At 54.0% G+C, this 18,205-nt stretch overlaps 12 protein-coding genes across 12 annotated transcripts; 6 read left to right on the top strand and 6 right to left on the bottom strand.

The window, feature by feature from the left end:
- Nucleotides 1-9: 9 nt before the first annotated feature.
- Nucleotides 10-573, top strand: AB675_9561 (putative 15.0 kDa protein in dhaT-dhaS intergenic region; the record flags this gene model as incomplete). Its single annotated transcript, XM_018150106.1, has 2 exons — nt 10-219; nt 268-573. The coding sequence occupies 2 exons, from the start codon at nt 10-12 to the stop codon at nt 571-573; spliced, it is 516 nt and encodes a 171-aa protein (XP_018002410.1).
- A 71-nt stretch (nt 574-644) lies between these two features.
- On the bottom strand, nt 645-1,478 carry AB675_9560 (uncharacterized protein; the record flags this gene model as incomplete). The annotated part of the gene is made up of 1 exon (XM_018150105.1): nt 645-1,478. One exon carries the CDS (start codon nt 1,476-1,478, stop codon nt 645-647), a length of 834 nt encoding a protein of 277 aa, XP_018002317.1.
- A 605-nt stretch (nt 1,479-2,083) lies between these two features.
- On the top strand, nt 2,084-2,749 carry AB675_9559 (uncharacterized protein; the record flags this gene model as incomplete). Its single annotated transcript, XM_018150103.1, has 1 exon — nt 2,084-2,749. One exon carries the CDS (start codon nt 2,084-2,086, stop codon nt 2,747-2,749), a length of 666 nt encoding a protein of 221 aa, XP_018002539.1.
- Nucleotides 2,750-3,128: 379 nt separating this feature from the next.
- On the top strand, nt 3,129-4,349 carry AB675_9558 (uncharacterized protein; the record flags this gene model as incomplete). The annotated part of the gene is made up of 1 exon (XM_018150102.1): nt 3,129-4,349. The coding sequence occupies one exon, from the start codon at nt 3,129-3,131 to the stop codon at nt 4,347-4,349; it is 1,221 nt and encodes a 406-aa protein (XP_018002274.1).
- A 106-nt stretch (nt 4,350-4,455) lies between these two features.
- Nucleotides 4,456-5,247, bottom strand: AB675_9557 (uncharacterized protein; the record flags this gene model as incomplete). Its single annotated transcript, XM_018150101.1, has 1 exon — nt 4,456-5,247. One exon carries the CDS (start codon nt 5,245-5,247, stop codon nt 4,456-4,458), a length of 792 nt encoding a protein of 263 aa, XP_018002490.1.
- Nucleotides 5,248-5,632: 385 nt separating this feature from the next.
- Nucleotides 5,633-6,712, bottom strand: AB675_9556 (uncharacterized protein; the record flags this gene model as incomplete). Its single annotated transcript, XM_018150100.1, has 1 exon — nt 5,633-6,712. One exon carries the CDS (start codon nt 6,710-6,712, stop codon nt 5,633-5,635), a length of 1,080 nt encoding a protein of 359 aa, XP_018002217.1.
- A 270-nt stretch (nt 6,713-6,982) lies between these two features.
- On the bottom strand, nt 6,983-7,874 carry AB675_9555 (Non-heme chloroperoxidase; the record flags this gene model as incomplete). The annotated part of the gene is made up of 2 exons (XM_018150099.1): nt 6,983-7,153; nt 7,215-7,874. 2 exons carry the CDS (start codon nt 7,872-7,874, stop codon nt 6,983-6,985), a joined length of 831 nt encoding a protein of 276 aa, XP_018002380.1.
- Nucleotides 7,875-8,395: 521 nt separating this feature from the next.
- Nucleotides 8,396-9,720, top strand: AB675_9554 (putative CDP-alcohol phosphatidyltransferase class-I family protein; the record flags this gene model as incomplete). The annotated part of the gene is made up of 3 exons (XM_018150098.1): nt 8,396-8,535; nt 8,584-8,593; nt 8,647-9,720. 3 exons carry the CDS (start codon nt 8,396-8,398, stop codon nt 9,718-9,720), a joined length of 1,224 nt encoding a protein of 407 aa, XP_018002547.1.
- Nucleotides 9,721-9,918: 198 nt separating this feature from the next.
- On the top strand, nt 9,919-10,693 carry AB675_9553 (uncharacterized protein; the record flags this gene model as incomplete). Its single annotated transcript, XM_018150097.1, has 3 exons — nt 9,919-10,102; nt 10,159-10,326; nt 10,380-10,693. 3 exons carry the CDS (start codon nt 9,919-9,921, stop codon nt 10,691-10,693), a joined length of 666 nt encoding a protein of 221 aa, XP_018002269.1.
- A 360-nt stretch (nt 10,694-11,053) lies between these two features.
- Nucleotides 11,054-14,268, bottom strand: AB675_9552 (37S ribosomal protein S22, mitochondrial; the record flags this gene model as incomplete). The annotated part of the gene is made up of 2 exons (XM_018150096.1): nt 11,054-13,228; nt 13,285-14,268. The coding sequence occupies 2 exons, from the start codon at nt 14,266-14,268 to the stop codon at nt 11,054-11,056; spliced, it is 3,159 nt and encodes a 1,052-aa protein (XP_018002440.1).
- A 213-nt stretch (nt 14,269-14,481) lies between these two features.
- On the top strand, nt 14,482-15,661 carry AB675_9551 (uncharacterized protein; the record flags this gene model as incomplete). The annotated part of the gene is made up of 2 exons (XM_018150095.1): nt 14,482-15,490; nt 15,540-15,661. The coding sequence occupies 2 exons, from the start codon at nt 14,482-14,484 to the stop codon at nt 15,659-15,661; spliced, it is 1,131 nt and encodes a 376-aa protein (XP_018002589.1).
- Nucleotides 15,662-15,974: 313 nt separating this feature from the next.
- Nucleotides 15,975-16,745, bottom strand: AB675_9550 (uncharacterized protein; the record flags this gene model as incomplete). Its single annotated transcript, XM_018150094.1, has 1 exon — nt 15,975-16,745. The coding sequence occupies one exon, from the start codon at nt 16,743-16,745 to the stop codon at nt 15,975-15,977; it is 771 nt and encodes a 256-aa protein (XP_018002321.1).
- Nucleotides 16,746-18,205: the final 1,460 nt, after the last annotated feature.

Raw genomic sequence — 18,205 nt, 5'->3', positions numbered from 1 at the left:
ACCACCGCCATGTTCTCAAAACTGATCTGTGCTCTGCCATTCCTCAGCCTGACACTAGCCCAAAACAGTGTTGCAAATAACAACTATCTCGGATCTACGCCCTTCGAGCGTCATTCAGTCAACCATACCCAGACATTGTCAATCATTGAAGCTGCTGTCGAAGAGTCCCTGAATCTGTCCATACCAGTCAACATCGCAGTGGTTGATCCCTCTGCTCTGGTAAGCTCGTTGTTTGACGAAAGGCCAGTAATGCTGACAACCTCCTAGCTCGTGGGGTTCCTGAGAGTCGACAATGCCTATCCTGGATCCATTGACATCGCGCAGAAGAAATCACGGACTGTGGCGTTATTCAACGGCGCCTTCCCATCAGCAGGTCTGTACAACAGCTCCCAGCCCGGTGCAGCGCTGTATGCGATTGAGCAGACGAACGGTGGGCTCGTTGTGTTCGGGGGCGGCGTCCCGATCTTTGCCGATGGCTACTTCATTGGTGCTGTGGGTGTGAGTGGTGGCACCGTGGACCAAGACATCCAGATTGCCACGGCAGGCGTCAATGCTGTGGGGAGCACCACCTGACGGCGTCATTCGTATAGGATTGAAGGTCAGGTTGACAACATTGCAAGGAATGCAAGCAGGAACAGCAGACCTTAGTCGAGAGTAGCCTCCTGTACCAAGTGGACGTCTTTCCAATCCTTCTCAATGACGCCCTCATCCAAATCCGCTCTCCAGGTTTGCATCTGCCATCGCTTCTTGCCGTCTTTCTGCTTGACGTGATACCGTATAGGGAATAGAAATAATGCCTTCCAACCGCCTCTCTGCACACGACCTTTCTCCCACGCTTCCTTGAGAAACCCATACCCATGCTTCGTGTTGATAGCATGCGTGACCCTGACCATAAGTTTCTCATCACTCAGCTCGTCCGGGCTCTCGACTGCATTCGGCACGTCGATCGTCCAACCTTTCTGCCACGGTCCGAAGGTGATGCTGCGCAGTGCAGGGCCGAACACATTGGTTTCAACGAGCCAGCTTTCCCTGATGATCTCAAAGACATTGACTTTGATGTGCCTCACTTGCCGCAGCAAAGCATCGTTGCCGTTGGAGAGGTATCGAAATCGCGCGACAAATGCTTCGAAGGCTTTCTCGCAATGAATCTCCCACAACGCCTCTCCGATGAAAGCTCTGCGAACTTCATAGCTCAGCTCGCCCCATCGCGGCAACTTGAGCATCCAATTCAGATCATCACGGTAGGGTCCGGTTGCAACGGAGCCACAGTAGCAACCCCGGACAGATGTCACTGCCACGCGATTGCCCTGGAAGGCATGGTGATAGATGCGTGCACGTATCTCAGCAGGCAGCGTCAGTAGCTTGGACGTTATCTGGGCGAGGCCTGGGTGTGGCGTATATCTCGACACCGGGTCGAGTGGGCGGTGAGTCAATGTGTGCTCATAGTAGGCTGCTTCGGCAGTCGCTGTTTCCGACATTCTTGGTTGCGATCGCAACTGCTCGCGATAGGTGCATGCAACTACGATACTAGGCAAGAGCGATGCATCAAAGAAGGCAGGTGTCAACAGAGAATCTAAGTGGTGCGCGTTTGGGGATCTCCAGGGCTGAGGGGTGCTTGCCAAGAATCGGCTCCAGGCGCGCCTGCCCGCCGAGGAATGATGAACTGCGATGTCACGGTCGTCCTCCACCTGGGCAGACTACGAACGTATCACTAAGAAGGGTTCACACTTAGCCAGCGGACGACTTCCACGTCTTCAGATATGGACCATTCGATGTCTAGAACCCTTAGGTCTCGCCCGAAGTACACATCACTCGGCGCAGCAACCACATTCCGCCCCCAACGACACCTACTAGCGGTTGCGAGGCAGCCACGGGGCGGAGTCGTGTTTCAGGCTCGCTTGTTACTGATTAGCCCCTGATTAGCATTCAAGTATGAGGTCGACAAGCAGTCTGCATCGCCACAGTGGTCATGTATAAGGCAACGAACAGGACAGCCTCTCTAACAAAGCGATCTTTTCGCAGCGCTCCCGCTCTTGAAATGGGTCAGGCACTATAGCTCCCGATGGATTCCTCAAGATCCCCAATGCATGCATCCGACAAGCCACTGCTAGAGAATCGCAGCTTTTTACGCCAGCGCTCGATATCCTCAGCACAAAACTCGGCGCCAGAGATCGTCTCTTCTCCCAATTATTCGACATTCACGCTCAAGTCATTCCATCTCCATGCTCTTGCGAGGCTTCTCAGGATCGGACCAGGCACCGAGAACAAGAAGGTCGCGATCTATCACAGCCGATTAATCGCATTGATCTTGACTCTGACGCATTGGGTCCCTTTCGGAGCGGCCTTGACGCTCTTAGTCCTCAACAGCAAAGGCATAATAGTTGCTGACGAGGTAGATGTCGTCCAGAACAATTTGTACCAATTCGGAGCCAAGCTCTTTGAGCTTCTTATGCAAGCATCGATAGCGACAATAATCTTGGGAATCGTCCGCAGCCAAGCTTTAGAAGGTAATGACGGATTACCATTGGGCATGCTCATGGCGTCCGCCCGAACTCACGATGTCTCATACCTGTGGTCGTCGGAATTCTTTGGGTCTCTTACCTCTACAAAATCACGATGGATGCGTCAATACGCAAGAGTCTTCGCAGTCGCCCTCCTCATTCTCCTGGCTACTGTTGTCGGTCCTTCTGGGGCTATTCTTCTGCTACCAAGCCAGTCAGTCTTACTCAAGGCAGGATACTCGCGCTGATGCTGCCCCGAGACGTCATGTATCCGGCCCAGGTTGGGTCAGAACATATGGACATCTTCGACAATGCTTCTTTCAATCGCAGCCTAGCTGTGATCAGCGACCGCGACGTCGCTGCCGACAATTCTGCCCAAAAGATGCCCGATACTTTTGATACGCCTGAGATGACGTTGACCGAACAGGTGTACATGAACACATTCCAGACAAACGACAATCGGAGCACAGAGACCATTGTACACTCATGTCGTCAGGTACACTGGGAACGTGAGACAAGTAATATGATGTCTGCGACTTTGTACGCTTCCGTGTCGAACGCAGTAGTCTCAGCGATCATGCCAGGTATCGCACATTGGGCCGACGGCGGTGATCCTGTCGATCCATCATGGGCTGCTTCCAGGCGCGTCAGCCTCTGGTGATGACAGACTGGTCCACAATGAGAGTTTTCTCGAACGGCACTGATACCTACGAAACCGATGGGAGCCACGCTTCACTGGCGCAATCGCTCTCGAAGCAACCCCCGTATCAAGTCTTCTCGTCCCATGTCGACTTCTTGCGGAACAATTCAGCCTTTGGCAACACGACCAAAATTTTCGCATTCGACACTCCAAACGCTTCCACGGGCATCGTGTGGATCAAACCAACAACTAGGGACTATGCCGACGAAGTCGAAAATCCGATATGGTCTGTCACTGCTGCCACACTAACGGCCACATGGGCCATGGTTGACATCAACGCCACATCCGATGCGTGCGTTGGCAGCACATACAGCGCGATCAAAAAGGCACACCACGACGCTGTCTTCGATATCTCCTATAGACGAACGAAGCCCATTGAGATCGCTTCGGAGTGGTCTCAAAGACTGGCCCAAACAGCGTACGAGATGCAAAGTTCAGACCTCGTCAATTGGAACAACAACACAAACGTCACCATCTCCCAACAATCCATTGCCCCAACCTTTGCGCTTGGGCTGGCCACCATCGCTTACCCCTACATCGACTCGGGCTACCCCATATCAGTGAACTCGGATGGTGTCACAGATAGCTTCATTCCGTCTAGCGACAGCAAGTACACCCACATACCACTCAAAGCAGGCACGTCCTACTTGGAGGACTTCATGGACTACTTACCAAAGTACGTCGACTACGTCTCCACCACAGCCCGCAACACCCTCGGCTCCTTCTCGCGCTATTTCTTCGTCGTGGACAATACCGACAACAGCACCACTACAGACCTCTCTAACCTCGAAACCATGGTCATAACAACCTACCGCCGCGGCATCGGTTACTCCCCCGAAACACGAACCGTGAAGTTCGCACTCGTCATCATCGGGCTCTATTGCCTCGTTGCGCTGATTCACATCGTCTGGATCCTGACCTCCGGCAAGGCGAGCACGAGCTGGAATTCGGTCAGTGAACTGGTCATGCTGGCTTTGAATTCGAGGATGCCGGAGGGGATTGAGAACACCAGTGTTGGTGTCAACTCGAGGAAAACGTTTGAGGAGAAGGTGGGCATCAGGGCGAATGAGGTGGGGAGTTTGGAGTTGAGTTACTTGGGGCAGAAGGGTAGTGCGGAGGGGAGGGTCGCTGTTAATAGGGAGTACTAAATGCTTGTATATCTCTTGGTGGATGGCATAGTGGAATGAATCGCCGTTCAATCTCTAGTACATACTCCCCTCCCGGGATACGACCCCACAACCGCTCTCGTCCTCTCTATCTCGCGCAAGCCCCCTTCCCAACAAGCTCAAACCCAATCTCAATCCCCTCCGGACAAGAACACAAATGCCGACTCTGCTCCTCCCCAGGGAGCAATAACCTACCCGCAGAAGCACAGGTCACTTGAAAGCCCACATTCACTGTCCACCCACGCTCCTGACCAGCGGCGAGAAGGCTCAGAACGCGTTCGGATACATCGGTGTTGAGGTGGCACATTAGCGTTAGGATTAGGTCGAGTTTGTTCAAGCCAGCATTCTGTCCATTCTGTGGCCGTGCCGTGCTGAGATTGCTCCCAAGCTGTATATCCTCACTGCTCCCGCTCAAGATCTCGCGTCGGGCGTCCAGGCGGACGAGGTGGTTGTGTGGGACTGCTAGGCTTAGGGGCGCTATAGTGAGGTGATGGAGGGCGTCGAAAGCGGTGTTGAGTGTTATGGCGTCGTAGTAGCCTCTGCCGATTAGATTCGGAGACAATCGTAGTCGTGCAATGGCAGTTATGTGGGGGACCCGGTTTGATGACTGTGTGAGGAGGTGGTGTTGGGCCCAGTGCCGGAGGGAGAGGGTGGCGGTGGAGGTGAAGATTGGTAGGGCTTCTGAGTGGATTTGGCGGCAGGTTTGGAGGATGGCGAGGTTGGGGTGGGCGTAGGTGATGGAGCGGATGGGTTGATTGGGTGGGAGGGTGAAGAGGGAGTCTGCTGGAGTGATGTATAGGTCTTCGAGTAGGTTTGCGTAGATTTGCTGGCGGAGCTCCGTGGGTAGCGAGAGGAATGAGGTGGGATGTGCGGCTGCCATTGGGGTGGATTCCTGGGTAGTGAGATGCTGGAACAGAGGGACTGGACAAGGATCGGCGAGCTGATAAGGACGATGTTTGCTCTAAATGTGCTGCGAGTCTTGCTCCCAGCAACTTGAACAGGAGTTTTTGCCTGCGAATCAAGACTACTGTGACCGTGGTGCATAGGGTGAATCAGGCACACGACAGTGGTAAGACTCGGTTTACCGCGGGGTCGAATAAGGCAATCGACGTGATCGATTGCCTCGTCTTGGCATCTGCTTTAGAGGGGGATTGGTAACCTTCTCGAGGTTTGATGTGGACAATTGTCCAACTGAACATGGATATGTATTCTGCCAAAGGGACTATCTTAGTGGAAGAACGGCCTCAGAGATGCCTGCTCGTTCATCATTCCTTCTCGCTTCTTGTCTGGCTGGGGCCGACCTGCAAGCCCCATGACAAAGTATCCAACGGCCCCTGGGATCCACTTGTCCCATCGATAGCCGGCCAGCTGCACTCATCCAGCGCAGCGACCATTTCATAGGAGCTGGCACTCAAAGCTGGAGATGGTGGAATGGGAGCCGCTGACAAACCTATAGCCACCAACCATCGACGCTGTGGAAGCGGTTTTTGGGGCTCCGCAGGAGTCATGCCGAACCATCGTGGGTGCGTCTCTTTGGCTTCGGCGGAAGTGTTGAGGAATCGAGTATGCTTGCCAGATTGGAACCTATGCTTGTTTCTGCAGCAGTTGGAGGTACATGTGTATTGGTCATGCGCAAAGCCTACCACCTTGGAGTCCCTTTTATGCCTCCCTTCTTGGCTGTCCGCGTGGTCCAGCCCAACGCCAGAGGGTGTGTCTATCCAGACGGACTTGTGCTTGTCAATAGCGCTAAGCAACGTGGGATACAGCTGCTCGCTGCTGTCGGACCATCGCACTAATTTAGCAGCCCGGCCTTCATGACCATGGGCGAAGCAGTGGATCTTCGGTCTTGCTTTCGCGACGGCTGTGAAGAGACTCTGATTACCGGTATGTATGCCGTAGGAAGGGCTATCCATCATGCCTCTTGGAGCGACTTGTGTTATCACGATATCCGTATCGGAATCGATCTCGAAAATCCCTTGACGTTTTGGGTTGTGCCCGTCCGGTATGGCTGGTGTATGCGGATCGGCATAGATCTTGAATTGAGCGCCGTTCGCCAGGTTGAATGTGTGCGAGCCTTTGCCTAGCAGAGACACTCCAATATGCTCCCACGCCTTCAAGTCAACCATGAAGGAGTCATTACTGCGAGGCATGACCAGCTTTAGTGGAGCATTAAGAACTTCCATTGTCGCCATGATATTTTGGTAATCCTCCAGCTTCGAGCCGTCTGTCAGGTTGCCGCAGTGTATAATCACGTCAGGGCGCTCCTTACGCGGGTCCTGTGGTGCTGGTATTGTTTCATGAGTGTCTGGTAGGAACAAGATCCGGGTTTTGATGTTGGCTGCCATGGCACCGGTTATTGGAAGGGACGAGGACGATGCACAAACGAAGTTGATAATTGTGAAATTCACGGCTTGGAAAGAACACGTCTGTTGAATTTATGGCTATCGCCTCCCGCTACGCGCCAAGGCGCACGTGTCGTGAGTCAGGCACCTCTACCTGCGAGGTGGCAGGTACCAATAAACCTACAAAGTTAAAGAGGCTGAGTTTGAGCCAAGCCATAATTTTTCTGCCATAACATTCAGCCTCGCAAACCGAGATCCTGTCGAACCTGCCGTTCAGGACTGGAGGAATTCAAGCAGTGCTTGGTTGACCTCATCGGCACAGATCGAGGGAAGAGCATGAGGTGCGCCAGGAAACTCCTTGATCGTCCCAGTCTTGCAGAGTTTGATCGCACGTCTTGCGCTGGTGTCGATCGGCACGACTTGATCATCTGTGCCGTGCAGGATCTGAAGAGCGTTGATCAGCCAAGCTTTGTCAAACAGAACGAAGTTGATGAATGCGACTTACCAGGATAGGTATATCAACCTTTTTCAAGTCCTCGCTTGTGTCTGTCTCAGAGAACGCCTTGATGCAATCATAGGCAGCCTTGAAGCTGCAATTCATACCCTGACGCCACCAATCCTGTATCCGTCCTTGACTGATTTCAGCGCCTTCACGATTGAAGCCGAAGAACGGCCCTGTCGGTACGTCCAGGAAGAATTGGGCACGGTCTTTGTTCATAGCAGCACGAAACCCGTCGAAGACCGAGATGTCCACGCCTGTCGCGTTGGTGTCGGTCTTCAGCATACCAGGAGCAACTGCCGAAATCAGCACAGCCTTTGAGACTCTGCTTGTGCCATGACGGCCAACCACACGGGTGACCTCTCCACCACCAGTTGAGTGGCCGACCATCATGACATTTTTCAGATCAAGCTTCTCGAAGAGCTCGTACAGATCATCGGCATACTGGTCCATGTTATGCCCATCCCATGGATGGGATGAGCGGCCATGGCCTCGTCTGTCATGGGCGACGACTCTGTAGCCTTTGTTGACCAGGAAAGTTGCTTGACTGTCCCAGTCGTCGGATGATAACGGCCAGCCATGAGAGAAGGTCACGACTGGTGCTGACTTGTTGCCCCAGTCCTTGTAGTAGATTTCGGTCCCATCTTGGACGGTGAAGAAAGGCATATTTGGCTTTGAAGTGTCAAGCTGTATTCGAGATGGAAAAAATCGCGTGTTTCACGAGGGTGCCAGAGAGGATTCTGAAGGATTCATCGCTGCATATATACCTTACTCACCTACTAACATGTTCACTTACCTACGCGCCATCACTCGAGGTGCCTTAGTCTTCGCACCTTATCATCAGGTGCATAGTATAGCTAGCTAAGGTGAGCTGACTAACGAGTCCCTCGTAGAATTTGGAATGTCTTGGCGAAGCTATGACGTCGGGCAGCAGCGATCAACAACACCAACTTTGTTAGCGACGAGAAGCAGGAATTTATTTGGCTGCGATTCTTCCTTACACAAATACCTCTCGCCTTCCTACTCCGGCATTCGTACTTTCCACGTAATCGACCTTTGTCAAGCGCCATCCAGGCCCGCCGCTTTGTCCTCGCACTTCTCACCTCCCTCGAGGTACTCGAAACGCGTCTGCCACCTACCGGATTTCTTTTCCAACATTTCGAGATCTCGACGACAACGCCTGCGAAATGGTTTACATTCGGCAGCGCAACTTGCCAAAGTTGCACGAATACAAGTATGCCGGCGTCGATAAGTCGCTGGTGTCCAAGTACATCCTCAAGCCGTTCTATACCAATGTCGTGATCAAATGCTTTCCTATGTCCATGGCGTGAGTTGCTCTTCCTGCACCCCTCGAACGACGAACTAACGCGTGTAGACCGAACTTGGTAGGAGATATGCTGTCTCGAACGCGTATTTCCGACTGATCTGACATGTGTAGATCACCTTGACCGGCTTCAGCTTCGTCATCCTCAACTTCATCACCCTGCTCTGGTACAACCCGACCCTTTCTGAAGATATGCCGCCCTGGGTTTACCTGTCCTTCTCGATCGGCCTCTTCCTCTACCAGACATTCGACGCGGTGGATGGCTCACAGGCAAGACGCACACATCAGAGCGGCCCGCTCGGCGAGCTCTTCGATCATGGCGTCGATGCATGCAATACCAGTCTCGAGGTGCTGCTCTTTGCTGGGGCCATGAATCTGGGCCAGAGCTGGAACACGGTACTCACCCTGTTCGGTGCTGTTCTGACATTCTACATCCAGACCTGGGACGAGTATCATACGCACCAGCTCACACTCGGCGTCGTATCTGGCCCTGTCGAGGGAGTGTTGACCCTGGTTGGCGTTTTCTTCGTCACCTATTTGAAGGGCCGTGGGAGCTACTGGCAGCAACCAATGCTTCCTGCCATCGGCGTGCCGAAGACCGCAGCCGTGCCGGACGCCCTGTACCAGCAATCGTGGGCGGAGTGGTGGATGCTCTTCGGCGGTCTTGTCCTGACTTACAACACTGTGAGCAGCATCAGGAACGTCATGAAAGCCAGACGCGAGCGCGGCCAAGACCCAATGAAGCCACTGCTGGGGCTTGCACCTCTGGCTATCACCTGGACTCTGATTCCCGCCTACTTGTGGCTCAACCCGATCATCCTGCACCGACACTTGATCCCGTTCGTCCTTTTCGCTGGGATTGTCAACGCCTACTCCGTCGGTCAAATGATCGTACGACACCTGGTGAAGGATAGATTTCCGTACAAGAACATCCTCCTCCTACCTCTGGCCTGGGGTGTCTTCGACAGCTTGGGGCCAAAGCTCGGACTGTGGCCCAGTGCACTTGGCGGTGATACCTACCAGGTGGCGTTTGTCTTCATGATGACTGGACTTGCCTTCGGAGTATACGGAAGCTTTGTCCACGATGTGATCACAACCATCTGTGACTTCCTCGATATCTGGTGCTTGACCATCAAACACCCTTACAAGGAGGGAGAGCCCGATGGTGAAGTCAAGAAATCCAAGTAATCAATGTGACCAACACATCATTCCGAGATCGCAACGCTTTGTTTGCGGTCGTTAGTCGTCACGTACCGGCAAACGAGGCATTCCGACCATAAGGTACCTGCCACGCCTTCGCCACAGGTTCTCCTTCAGCACTCCTCAAACTCAACCCAGACGACAGTCCACCCTTCTACCACCGAATCCCCAAGGCATCTGTTCACGATGACAGACTCTGGTCACAACGAGCAGCCCGCTGCTGACGGCGCTGACAGTAAGTCTGATCACCTTTCCAAGCTGCACCGCCTGCGAAGAAGTCTTTCCAAGCTTGTGCATCGTCGCTGTACGCACGATAATGGAGAAGGTGTCAAGTCAGCAGACCTCCCACACCCGCTATCCTCCGCCGAAGGTGATCATCGGCTCACTCACTCACGCCAGTATCATATGCTGACAATGATCTCACAGGCCACTCCTCTGCATCCGGAAATACCTCTAGCAACGTCCTAGCCGGCTACAAAGGTCCCGTTCACAACGCCGAAACAGGCCAGACTGTCTGGGGCGGCCAACCAAGTGCTGCCGGCGCTGCCTATGCCTCCCCCCAGATGCACCCCGAAGGCGGCCGCACAGCCCACAGTCAATGGACATTCACCATGACCGGCGGCATAGCACACCACGTTCCCCATCAGGCTGGCTCAGCATGGACGCGGACCAGCAGCGAGCGTTCGACAATGCTGGACGGCTGCCGATCAGGAACAACGCAGGCGGCGGGCTCATGATTGCTGGTTCAGGTCCTCCAAGGACTGCAATCGAAGCAGGAAACAACAGTGGAGGCAGTGGTGGTGGGTGTTCTGGCTGCGGCAATGCCAAAGGCGGCAACGTCAAAAAGTTTGCAACAAACGGCGGACTGATGCGACCGCTGTGTGGTGATTGTGTGTACGATCGTGTCGGGGGAGACCAAGCGGCCTATGCTGCGGAGTGGGCGAAGGGGAAACCGCTGTGAGCAACAAGGACGCTGGAGAAGGGTGTCTGAGCTGTTTCTCCATGGCTCTGCGCACCGCCATTGAAGCGGCAAATCATGCTGGTCTCTGCGTTGATGAGTACGGACTGGACAGATGCGACCAGGTCAACACTAGTCGTTTTCACTTACGTTCTGCGCAAGCGCGATATGCATATTCTTAGTGAAACATGTACTGCATTCGGAACACATCAGTATCTTACAATCTCAGTGTCTTTATACCTCCAACACATCCAATCGCTTCCTCCTGATTCCGTTGACATTGAGAGAGACATTCGTCTTTGCCAAGAGTGGTCATATTGTTTATACATCTAGAATTCTTTTCTACAGATCTCCCTCAAGTCATTATACAGTACTCCTGACCGGCTTAGATGATTTCGGCCGCCGCTTGCCGTCCTGCTGAACGCCTCTTGGTGGCTTCGCGACGACTTTGTTCTTGGCCCTTGCCTTGAGGTCAGCATTGCCATCCGCAGGCGCTATCCACGCTCTCGGCTTCCGTTCGCCTTTCTTGGCCCCCTTAGCCCCAACCCATACTCCCTTTGCAGCAGATCCATCCCCAGAGCCCTCTTTCGGGATCGGCGCGCCCTGCCTCTCCTTCACATCCTTGTCCACCGCACCCCAAAACTTCTCCCGCTCTTGCTCATCCATCGCCTCCCTCGCCTTCTGCAAATTCCGTTCCCGTCGAGCAGTCGTCCGCAGCGGTTTCCCGGTGCGGTCGATAGGTCGGTTGTCGGAGAGTTCGTCCTCCCAGGCGCGGAGTTTGGCTTCGATTTCTGCTTCGAGGGGGTCGTCTGGAGAAGGTTGGTTGAGCGTTCGCTTGATGTGGTCGGGGACGGGCGGGTAGAGGGCAGAGGTGCCGAGGCGGGCGCGAGCGAAGGCCTCGCGGAGGGAGGAGGCGTCGTCGTCTTCTTCGTCTTCGGGGTCGGGTTCGTCGTGGGGGTTGGAGGCGTAGCTGCGGTTGTTGCGGCCGGCGACGTCCAGACGGTCGAGCTCGCGGTCCATGAAATCTGCTTCCTCTTCAGCGGCGCGATCAAGCTCTTCCCGCTCACGAAGCTTGGAGCGCGCATTGGCTAGCTTCTCTTCTCGAGCCGAGGATTTGCCCTTCCCTAGGATGTTGCTGAGCTTGTCACTGCCAGAGCCCTGCCGGACGGTTCGCGGGATGCGGGTTTTCGCGCCGAGACCCCACAGGTCGCCCCATTGGGCTTTGCGGGCGTCGCGATAGGCTTGTTTGCCGAAGCTGCGCGGGACGGTCCAGCGCTCGATGGTGCCGCGGGGGGTGCAGAGGTCGAGGATGACGTGTGAGCGGCGTTTGAGGGGTGGGAAGACGAGGCGGGGGAGGTGATGGGTTGGTGTAAACCGAGCGTTTTGTGTGGGGAGGTTGATGTTCACGGAGTCGTCAGCACTGTCAGGTTCAATAGAAGCGTCGGGCGTGTGGTTTGACAGACCGGCGCCGATGTGGTCTAGGAAGGCTTCCGTGTTGGATTGAGTGGAGTGAGCAAAGGCCTCGCTATTGGATGGCTGAAGAGGCGCGGAGGAGGCGTCTGCGATATGGTCGAAGGCGGAGAAGTCGGAGCGGCGCAGATCACGCCCTCGCATGACGGAAAGGTAGGAGAAGTCAACGTCATCGTGATTGCGGGTCTTGGCGCCGAGCACGCGTTGCAGCGGAGGAGGACGAATATAGCGTTGTTGAAAGGAGCAAATATCTTTGCGGCCGATGGACACGCCTTGGATCTTGTACATGGGGCACCCTTCGTGGTTGCTGCATGGGCCAATGATCATGCCGGGTTCAGGCGTCCATGGTGCGCCCTCTTGGATGTCTTGGTTCTGGACCGCACTATATTTTGTTTCTTGGCCAGGTGGGATGGCGATGAAGCGCTCCAAAAGGTGCTCGCGGGCACTGGCGATAGCTTCGAAGCCACGAGGCATGCCCTTCTCGATGAAAATGAGCACGCCACCTTCAGGCGATAGCAGAGACCAGAGATTCGAGATGTACTGCTTCCGTTCCCATTCTTCCTTGAATGGCAGTAGAGAGTATGAAGAGAAGATCACGTCGAATGACTTCCGTGATTGTGCTGGTCTATCGTCGTCTAGAGTTGGCTTAGACCTGGTGGTGCCGAAGTCTGGCAGACGAGGGATGAATGTTGTGTTGTCTAATAGTGCTGTCCCGCGATGGCGCAATGGATCGGAGCCAGCTAGGACGACGGCCTTGCTTGCAGGAACCGGATTGGGCTCAGTTTCTGATGTGTGCAAAGTGTTCCAGTGGGCTTCGGTGATCTCGTTCCATGCTAGTATCGCAGCACCGCCTGCACCAGCATCCAGAACGCGAGGTCCACCTTCTTTGGACAGCAGACTGGTCAGCCAGGTCGGGCCAAGTCGTCTTCTCGCATCAACAAGGGCTGCAGAAATGGCCGCATATGCAGGCGGCATCACAGCGGTAAGAAAGGCGTTGGCCGCCATTTCTCCCATAAAGTTCTGGGACGCTTCCATCTGCACGGCAACTTGGCTCTCTGTCTCCCGCTTCTAGGCGTCAGAGGCGAGTCTGGAAGCCCAGGACCGCCAAAAGTCTTCTCACAGACATTTGTCAATTGCTTGTAGCTGTGGCCTAGCATAAGATTACTCAACGGTTTGACGTAGTTTGCGATAGGCATGCTAAGGGTCTTCGGGGTGGTCGCAAACTTTCCCAATGCCGTGAGAGGATGTCGACGTTGTGTCGGGTCGGACTCTTCGTCTTCTTCGGCGGCCTCTTCATCAGCATATTCTGCTTCCTCGAAGACATCTTCGTCCTCGAACAAGTGGTCTGGCTCTTGCTCGAGTTGCTCCCTACTTCTAGCTTTATCTTCGAAGTCATGAAAGTCCAACGAGGCTTCGTTCTCTTCCTCTGTGAAGCCGAGATGATCTTTCAGGGAGTCATAGTCCACCTCTTCGCCGCTTTCGTCAAGGAGAGTCACGGACTCTGAGATGGCTTCAGGGAGTAGTGGGTCGTCGAACAGGCGCTTGTAGATACTGAACTCGCTTGCTTGCAGCGCTTGCAAAGGTAATCGATCTCCAAATAGCTCACGTGCCCTGCCTGCTATCTCTGTAGCGCTCGCGCCCTCCTCTCGTAGAGCGTGCAGCTCAGCTAATGAGTGTTCATGGCCACGTAGGGAGGGACTCTCCGCAAGTGTCTGATCTTGCTCAACGACAATGTCCTCGTCTGTAACCTTCACATCCTGCACAGCAATGCCTTTGGGCCGACGCCGCCGGGTCGGGTCGCCCTCGTCCGGGTCGGCGAATTGCTCCAGATGTTTTAGCTCTGCGAACTGTGCGTTGAGCTCATCATCAGAGAGGAATGTCTCGGATGGCGCTTCAGTACCGGAGACTGGCGCCTGAGGCTCGCCATTTTGCTGCAAGTCTGCAGTGCTACGGAAGGCTCGATGCTGCTGTTGCCACTGGTTCCTCCTTGAACTCGGTCGAAGAGGCGACCTCAACTTGGGCACTGCCGGGCCACAGAAGCCTCTGTAGAAGAGTGTCAGGAGATCATGCTGACACCCTGAGCAGAGGGCGCGTTTCGTCGCCAGCATCGATCCGTCGTTCCTATGATATATGATGTTCCCTGCGCATGGCCTCGCCTCAAAAAAAGTGATAGACGGAGATCGCGACTGCTCCACAGCGGAGATCTATTCCGAAACTCAAAGAGGAAGGCAACTTGAACGTTGATTCACAATTTGTTTTTAGCAAGAACGACCTGGACTATCTCAGATCTTCGGGAAGGAAAGGATCAATCGACGTTTGACATGGCGCTTCCTCCAGAAAAGATCAGCGTCAAACGACGACGCGAAGAGCCTGCTATCGAAACGTTCTATCTCCAAGATCATGATACTCATAGAGCCAAGAAGTCACGGACTGATGGCGCCACATCCGGATTCCAGTTTAGACTCATACGCGACGGAACACTGCTGCCCAGATCTCGTCAGCAGCCTGATAAGACGCAAGAACCTCGTGTCAATGGCTCAGCTGTATCTGATTCTTCCAACGGCATTCCAACGGTACGAGCCACGGCGCCGGGCGACGAAATCGCCGATTTTGTCAAGTTCAAGAAACAGCATGAAGCAGCCTCTGGTGTAGGAGAAGCGACTGGACAAGGACGACTAGTTGAGAAAGACCCTGTGAGGTTGCCACCGGCCATTGCGTCTAATGCTCGTCGGTTTCATCTCACGCGTAACATATCCTCATCATACGACGCTTCAACGATAGCTTCTCCACGATTTGCAGGTCGAAGCAATGGTGTTCGTCCTCCTCTACCTACTTTTGTTGAGAGACAACAGTCGAGAGACTCGAAGCAGATCCATACCGCTGTCGATCAGGCCACAGACAATGCCGCAAGAAGTACCGGGCATGGAGTTTCTGAGAGCCATGCTAGTCAACTTTCCGATACTGCAAAGATCGGCAACTCAATCAGTGATCCTCCTGGGACTTGGAATCACGATTCCGATCAGCTGGCGGACGAGCTCGCTGCCCTAGCTATGGCTATGGACCCGGACCACGAAGATTCGCGAGATGAGCCCAAGCCTGAGCCAATCCCAGCACCAGCTAGCAGTATGCAGAAACCTCGGCACGAGGAAGAATTCATCTATGAGACGTATGAACGCATGCCATATGACTCGACAGACGACACTACCATGATCGATGCACCAGATCTCAATGTTGGCGTTCTGGTCATTGGAGAGGAGGACGAGGACCTGTGGCAAGAATACATGGAGAACGATGATGACGAAGAAGATTGGGACGAAGAGGATTCGAATGGTTCGTAGAGTGCTGCACCCTTCCCGTGAACGTTACTGACAAGTACAAGCTGAGGATAACCCTGCTAACGATTACCCGGACGAGGAGGTTTCGTCTGATGACGAGTATGACCGAGATGCCTACCGATACTATAGAGACTATGATGACGACTATGTCTCTGACGAGGAATAATGAAATGGACCCGAGTCCCGAAATGTCCGAAAACGACGGCGTGACTGATGGCAACGCGATACCATAGCTTTGTCGGAACCAATGCGACAGAAGCTGACATAGCCGACAACGCCGCTGCTTTTCCAACTCTGTGGCCTGAATATGTCAAAAGTAAAGCAAGAAATATGAGATAGCTGACCCGAAAATCTGGTTCCGTAAGACAGGTACAGAAAGCAAAGACATGTCCTGAGGTGGTCGCTCAAGTACAGAGGTGCATCACCTCCTCACATCCTGGCTCTGTCCGGCGTTTCACGTCGGACGCGGGTAGGGGGCTCTAGACGATTACTTGCACCGCGGCGAACGGCACGAACTTGGTGTTCCGGTCGCATCCATGGAGACACACAATCTGTGCGTTCCTGTGAACGTCAGCGATGATCACTCTTTCCGCGACGAGACTCACTACGACGCCATATGCGGCGGTGTCAGCGTCAGCTGGATCGTTCCTTCCTGTGCGGGAATGGAACTGATCTCTGACTTTCTCCACGCCCCAGTCACTGAGAACGCGGTAGAATCGACAACGCAAAGCTCCCAAAGAGCGCTGGTCCTGAAACACGCTGTTGTACTTTGCTTCCACAATGTCCCAATCGAAAGCCATGTCCTTCCGGAAGTACCAGATTGCAATCTGTTTCTCATTTGAGTATGGGCGGCAAGGCCGCGGAGGACCCTTCTTGGTCGATTTGCCATGTGTTGACTTAGTCCTACTTCTGCGGGCCCGTGGCGGTTTGGGCAAACGTTGGCTGTGAGAAGTCTGCGATGATGGCGGCGGCGGCGACCACGATGATGATGCTGTCGAAGGCGACGTGGATCGGTCGGTATCATCGTCCTCATTGAGGACGGTGCCAATCCTCATTCGACTCCGAATTTGCTGGGGTCCGTTACTTGCACTGGAAGGAGTGGCGGCAGGATATGCCTGCCTTCTGTATACCAGTGGCATACTCCAGGCATCACCGGGGCTGTGCCTGTTGGCTGGCTTATTGCTTGATGATCGATTGTTTGTGTTCGGGACGCCAGATCTACTGAACGGGAAGTCGACGTTTGACTGCATTCTGAGAGCATAGGAATACCGAGTTGGTGATTGGAATACAACGAGAGGTCAGAGGAATGAAGCAGCACAATCTCCGTCACTCAGAGACCCGGGACACTCCAACGAGACTGATATATGGCTTCCACGAGGGAGCCAGTGGTCAGTGCACACCTCTTTGCCTCATCGTGCTCAAGACTCCACCTGCAGTCGCAGCATATGAAGAAAGCAAGGTTGTTTGAGCCCCTGCAGACCTGCCATAGTGGACTAAGGACTTCTTCTGGCAGGGTTCGTTGTTTTGTGGAAGGAACTTCCTGCAAGCATCCACGCTTAGCGCGAACGCCCCCACCCAGCCTCGCTAGCCTGCAGGAGTTTGATGCACGTGAACATCAGCTGCAAGTGGCAAGGTGCTCGAGTCGACAGCCCCGATACCACCAACAAGCCATACTAGTCGCATTCCCCAAGCATCTGATGAATCAGGGCAAAACTTGAGTGCTGAAGAGGCGCCTTGTCTGCTCCAACGGAAGCGACCTGCCATGCTATAGCCAGATCTGGAAGGAAACGCAGCTATAACGATCACAGAAAGGAAGACGCGGGCGCATTACTTTGCTTGCTAGTGAGGCGGGTTCGCGCTTAGGGCATACATGAGAGCTAGGTGTTGGCGTCTCTTGCAGCCAATCACGATTGCTCGGAATGGCCGACCCGGACTGTGCACTACCTAGCGTTGTGTAACCACGCCGTCCTTGCGCCAAAACGAGTGCTATTCACTTTGAATGTTTCTTCCTTGAGAACGCATCATCCCGTTACGACTGTTCTCGCCAAAACTACGCATTTCTAGCCCTTCTAATGGTCGAACGAGCAAATCTCTTCGAGCTCTGGGGAGAAATTCATCCCCAGAACGCAAAGTACGCTAAACTAGCAGGAGTAGCGGAGTGACCTGTCAGAAAACCCTCTGACAAGTTGCAAGCGCCGCCATAGCTTCTCTACCTTCCTCGCTCGGAATACTCGCTGCTCAGCTGCAAGCAGAGCGATCAAGGTTTACTCGAATATCGGATCTTTCGTTCAGACACGATCATTGTCTCGCATCGGGCCAATCCTTGTCCAAGGTCTTCTTCACCCGCCCTTAGGCAATCTTGATCTGCTCCTGGTGGCTTCTCTCTAAAACCCGGATCTTGAACTCTGGGACAACTACCGTTCTGGTCCGAGTTCCCCGCCAGGTCCAACGCTGCATCTAGCACGTTCTTCACGAATGCTGGCCGATAACTTGCTTTTCGATTGGAGGATAAGAGCCTGGCGGCACTGAAACATGACATTTGGCTGCATCAGTGGCGAGGACGCTGCCGAAAATCATCAGTTGAATGGTCCCTCGAAGCTGTTTGACCGGCGAGTATGTCCGCCAATGGCACAGAAGTCGCATTTCAATCTCAACCGAAGATACCTCTAGACGTCAGTGAAAAGCGGAGGTGACAGTGCGAGATGATGTT

Source organism: Cyphellophora attinorum (assembly GCF_001299255.1).
Source record: "Cyphellophora attinorum strain CBS 131958 chromosome Unknown Contig7, whole genome shotgun sequence".
NCBI classification, from domain to species: domain Eukaryota; kingdom Fungi; phylum Ascomycota; class Eurotiomycetes; order Chaetothyriales; family Cyphellophoraceae; genus Cyphellophora; species Cyphellophora attinorum.
Note: the sequence above shows the minus strand (reverse complement) of the source record. Positions and strands in the feature narration are given on the sequence as shown.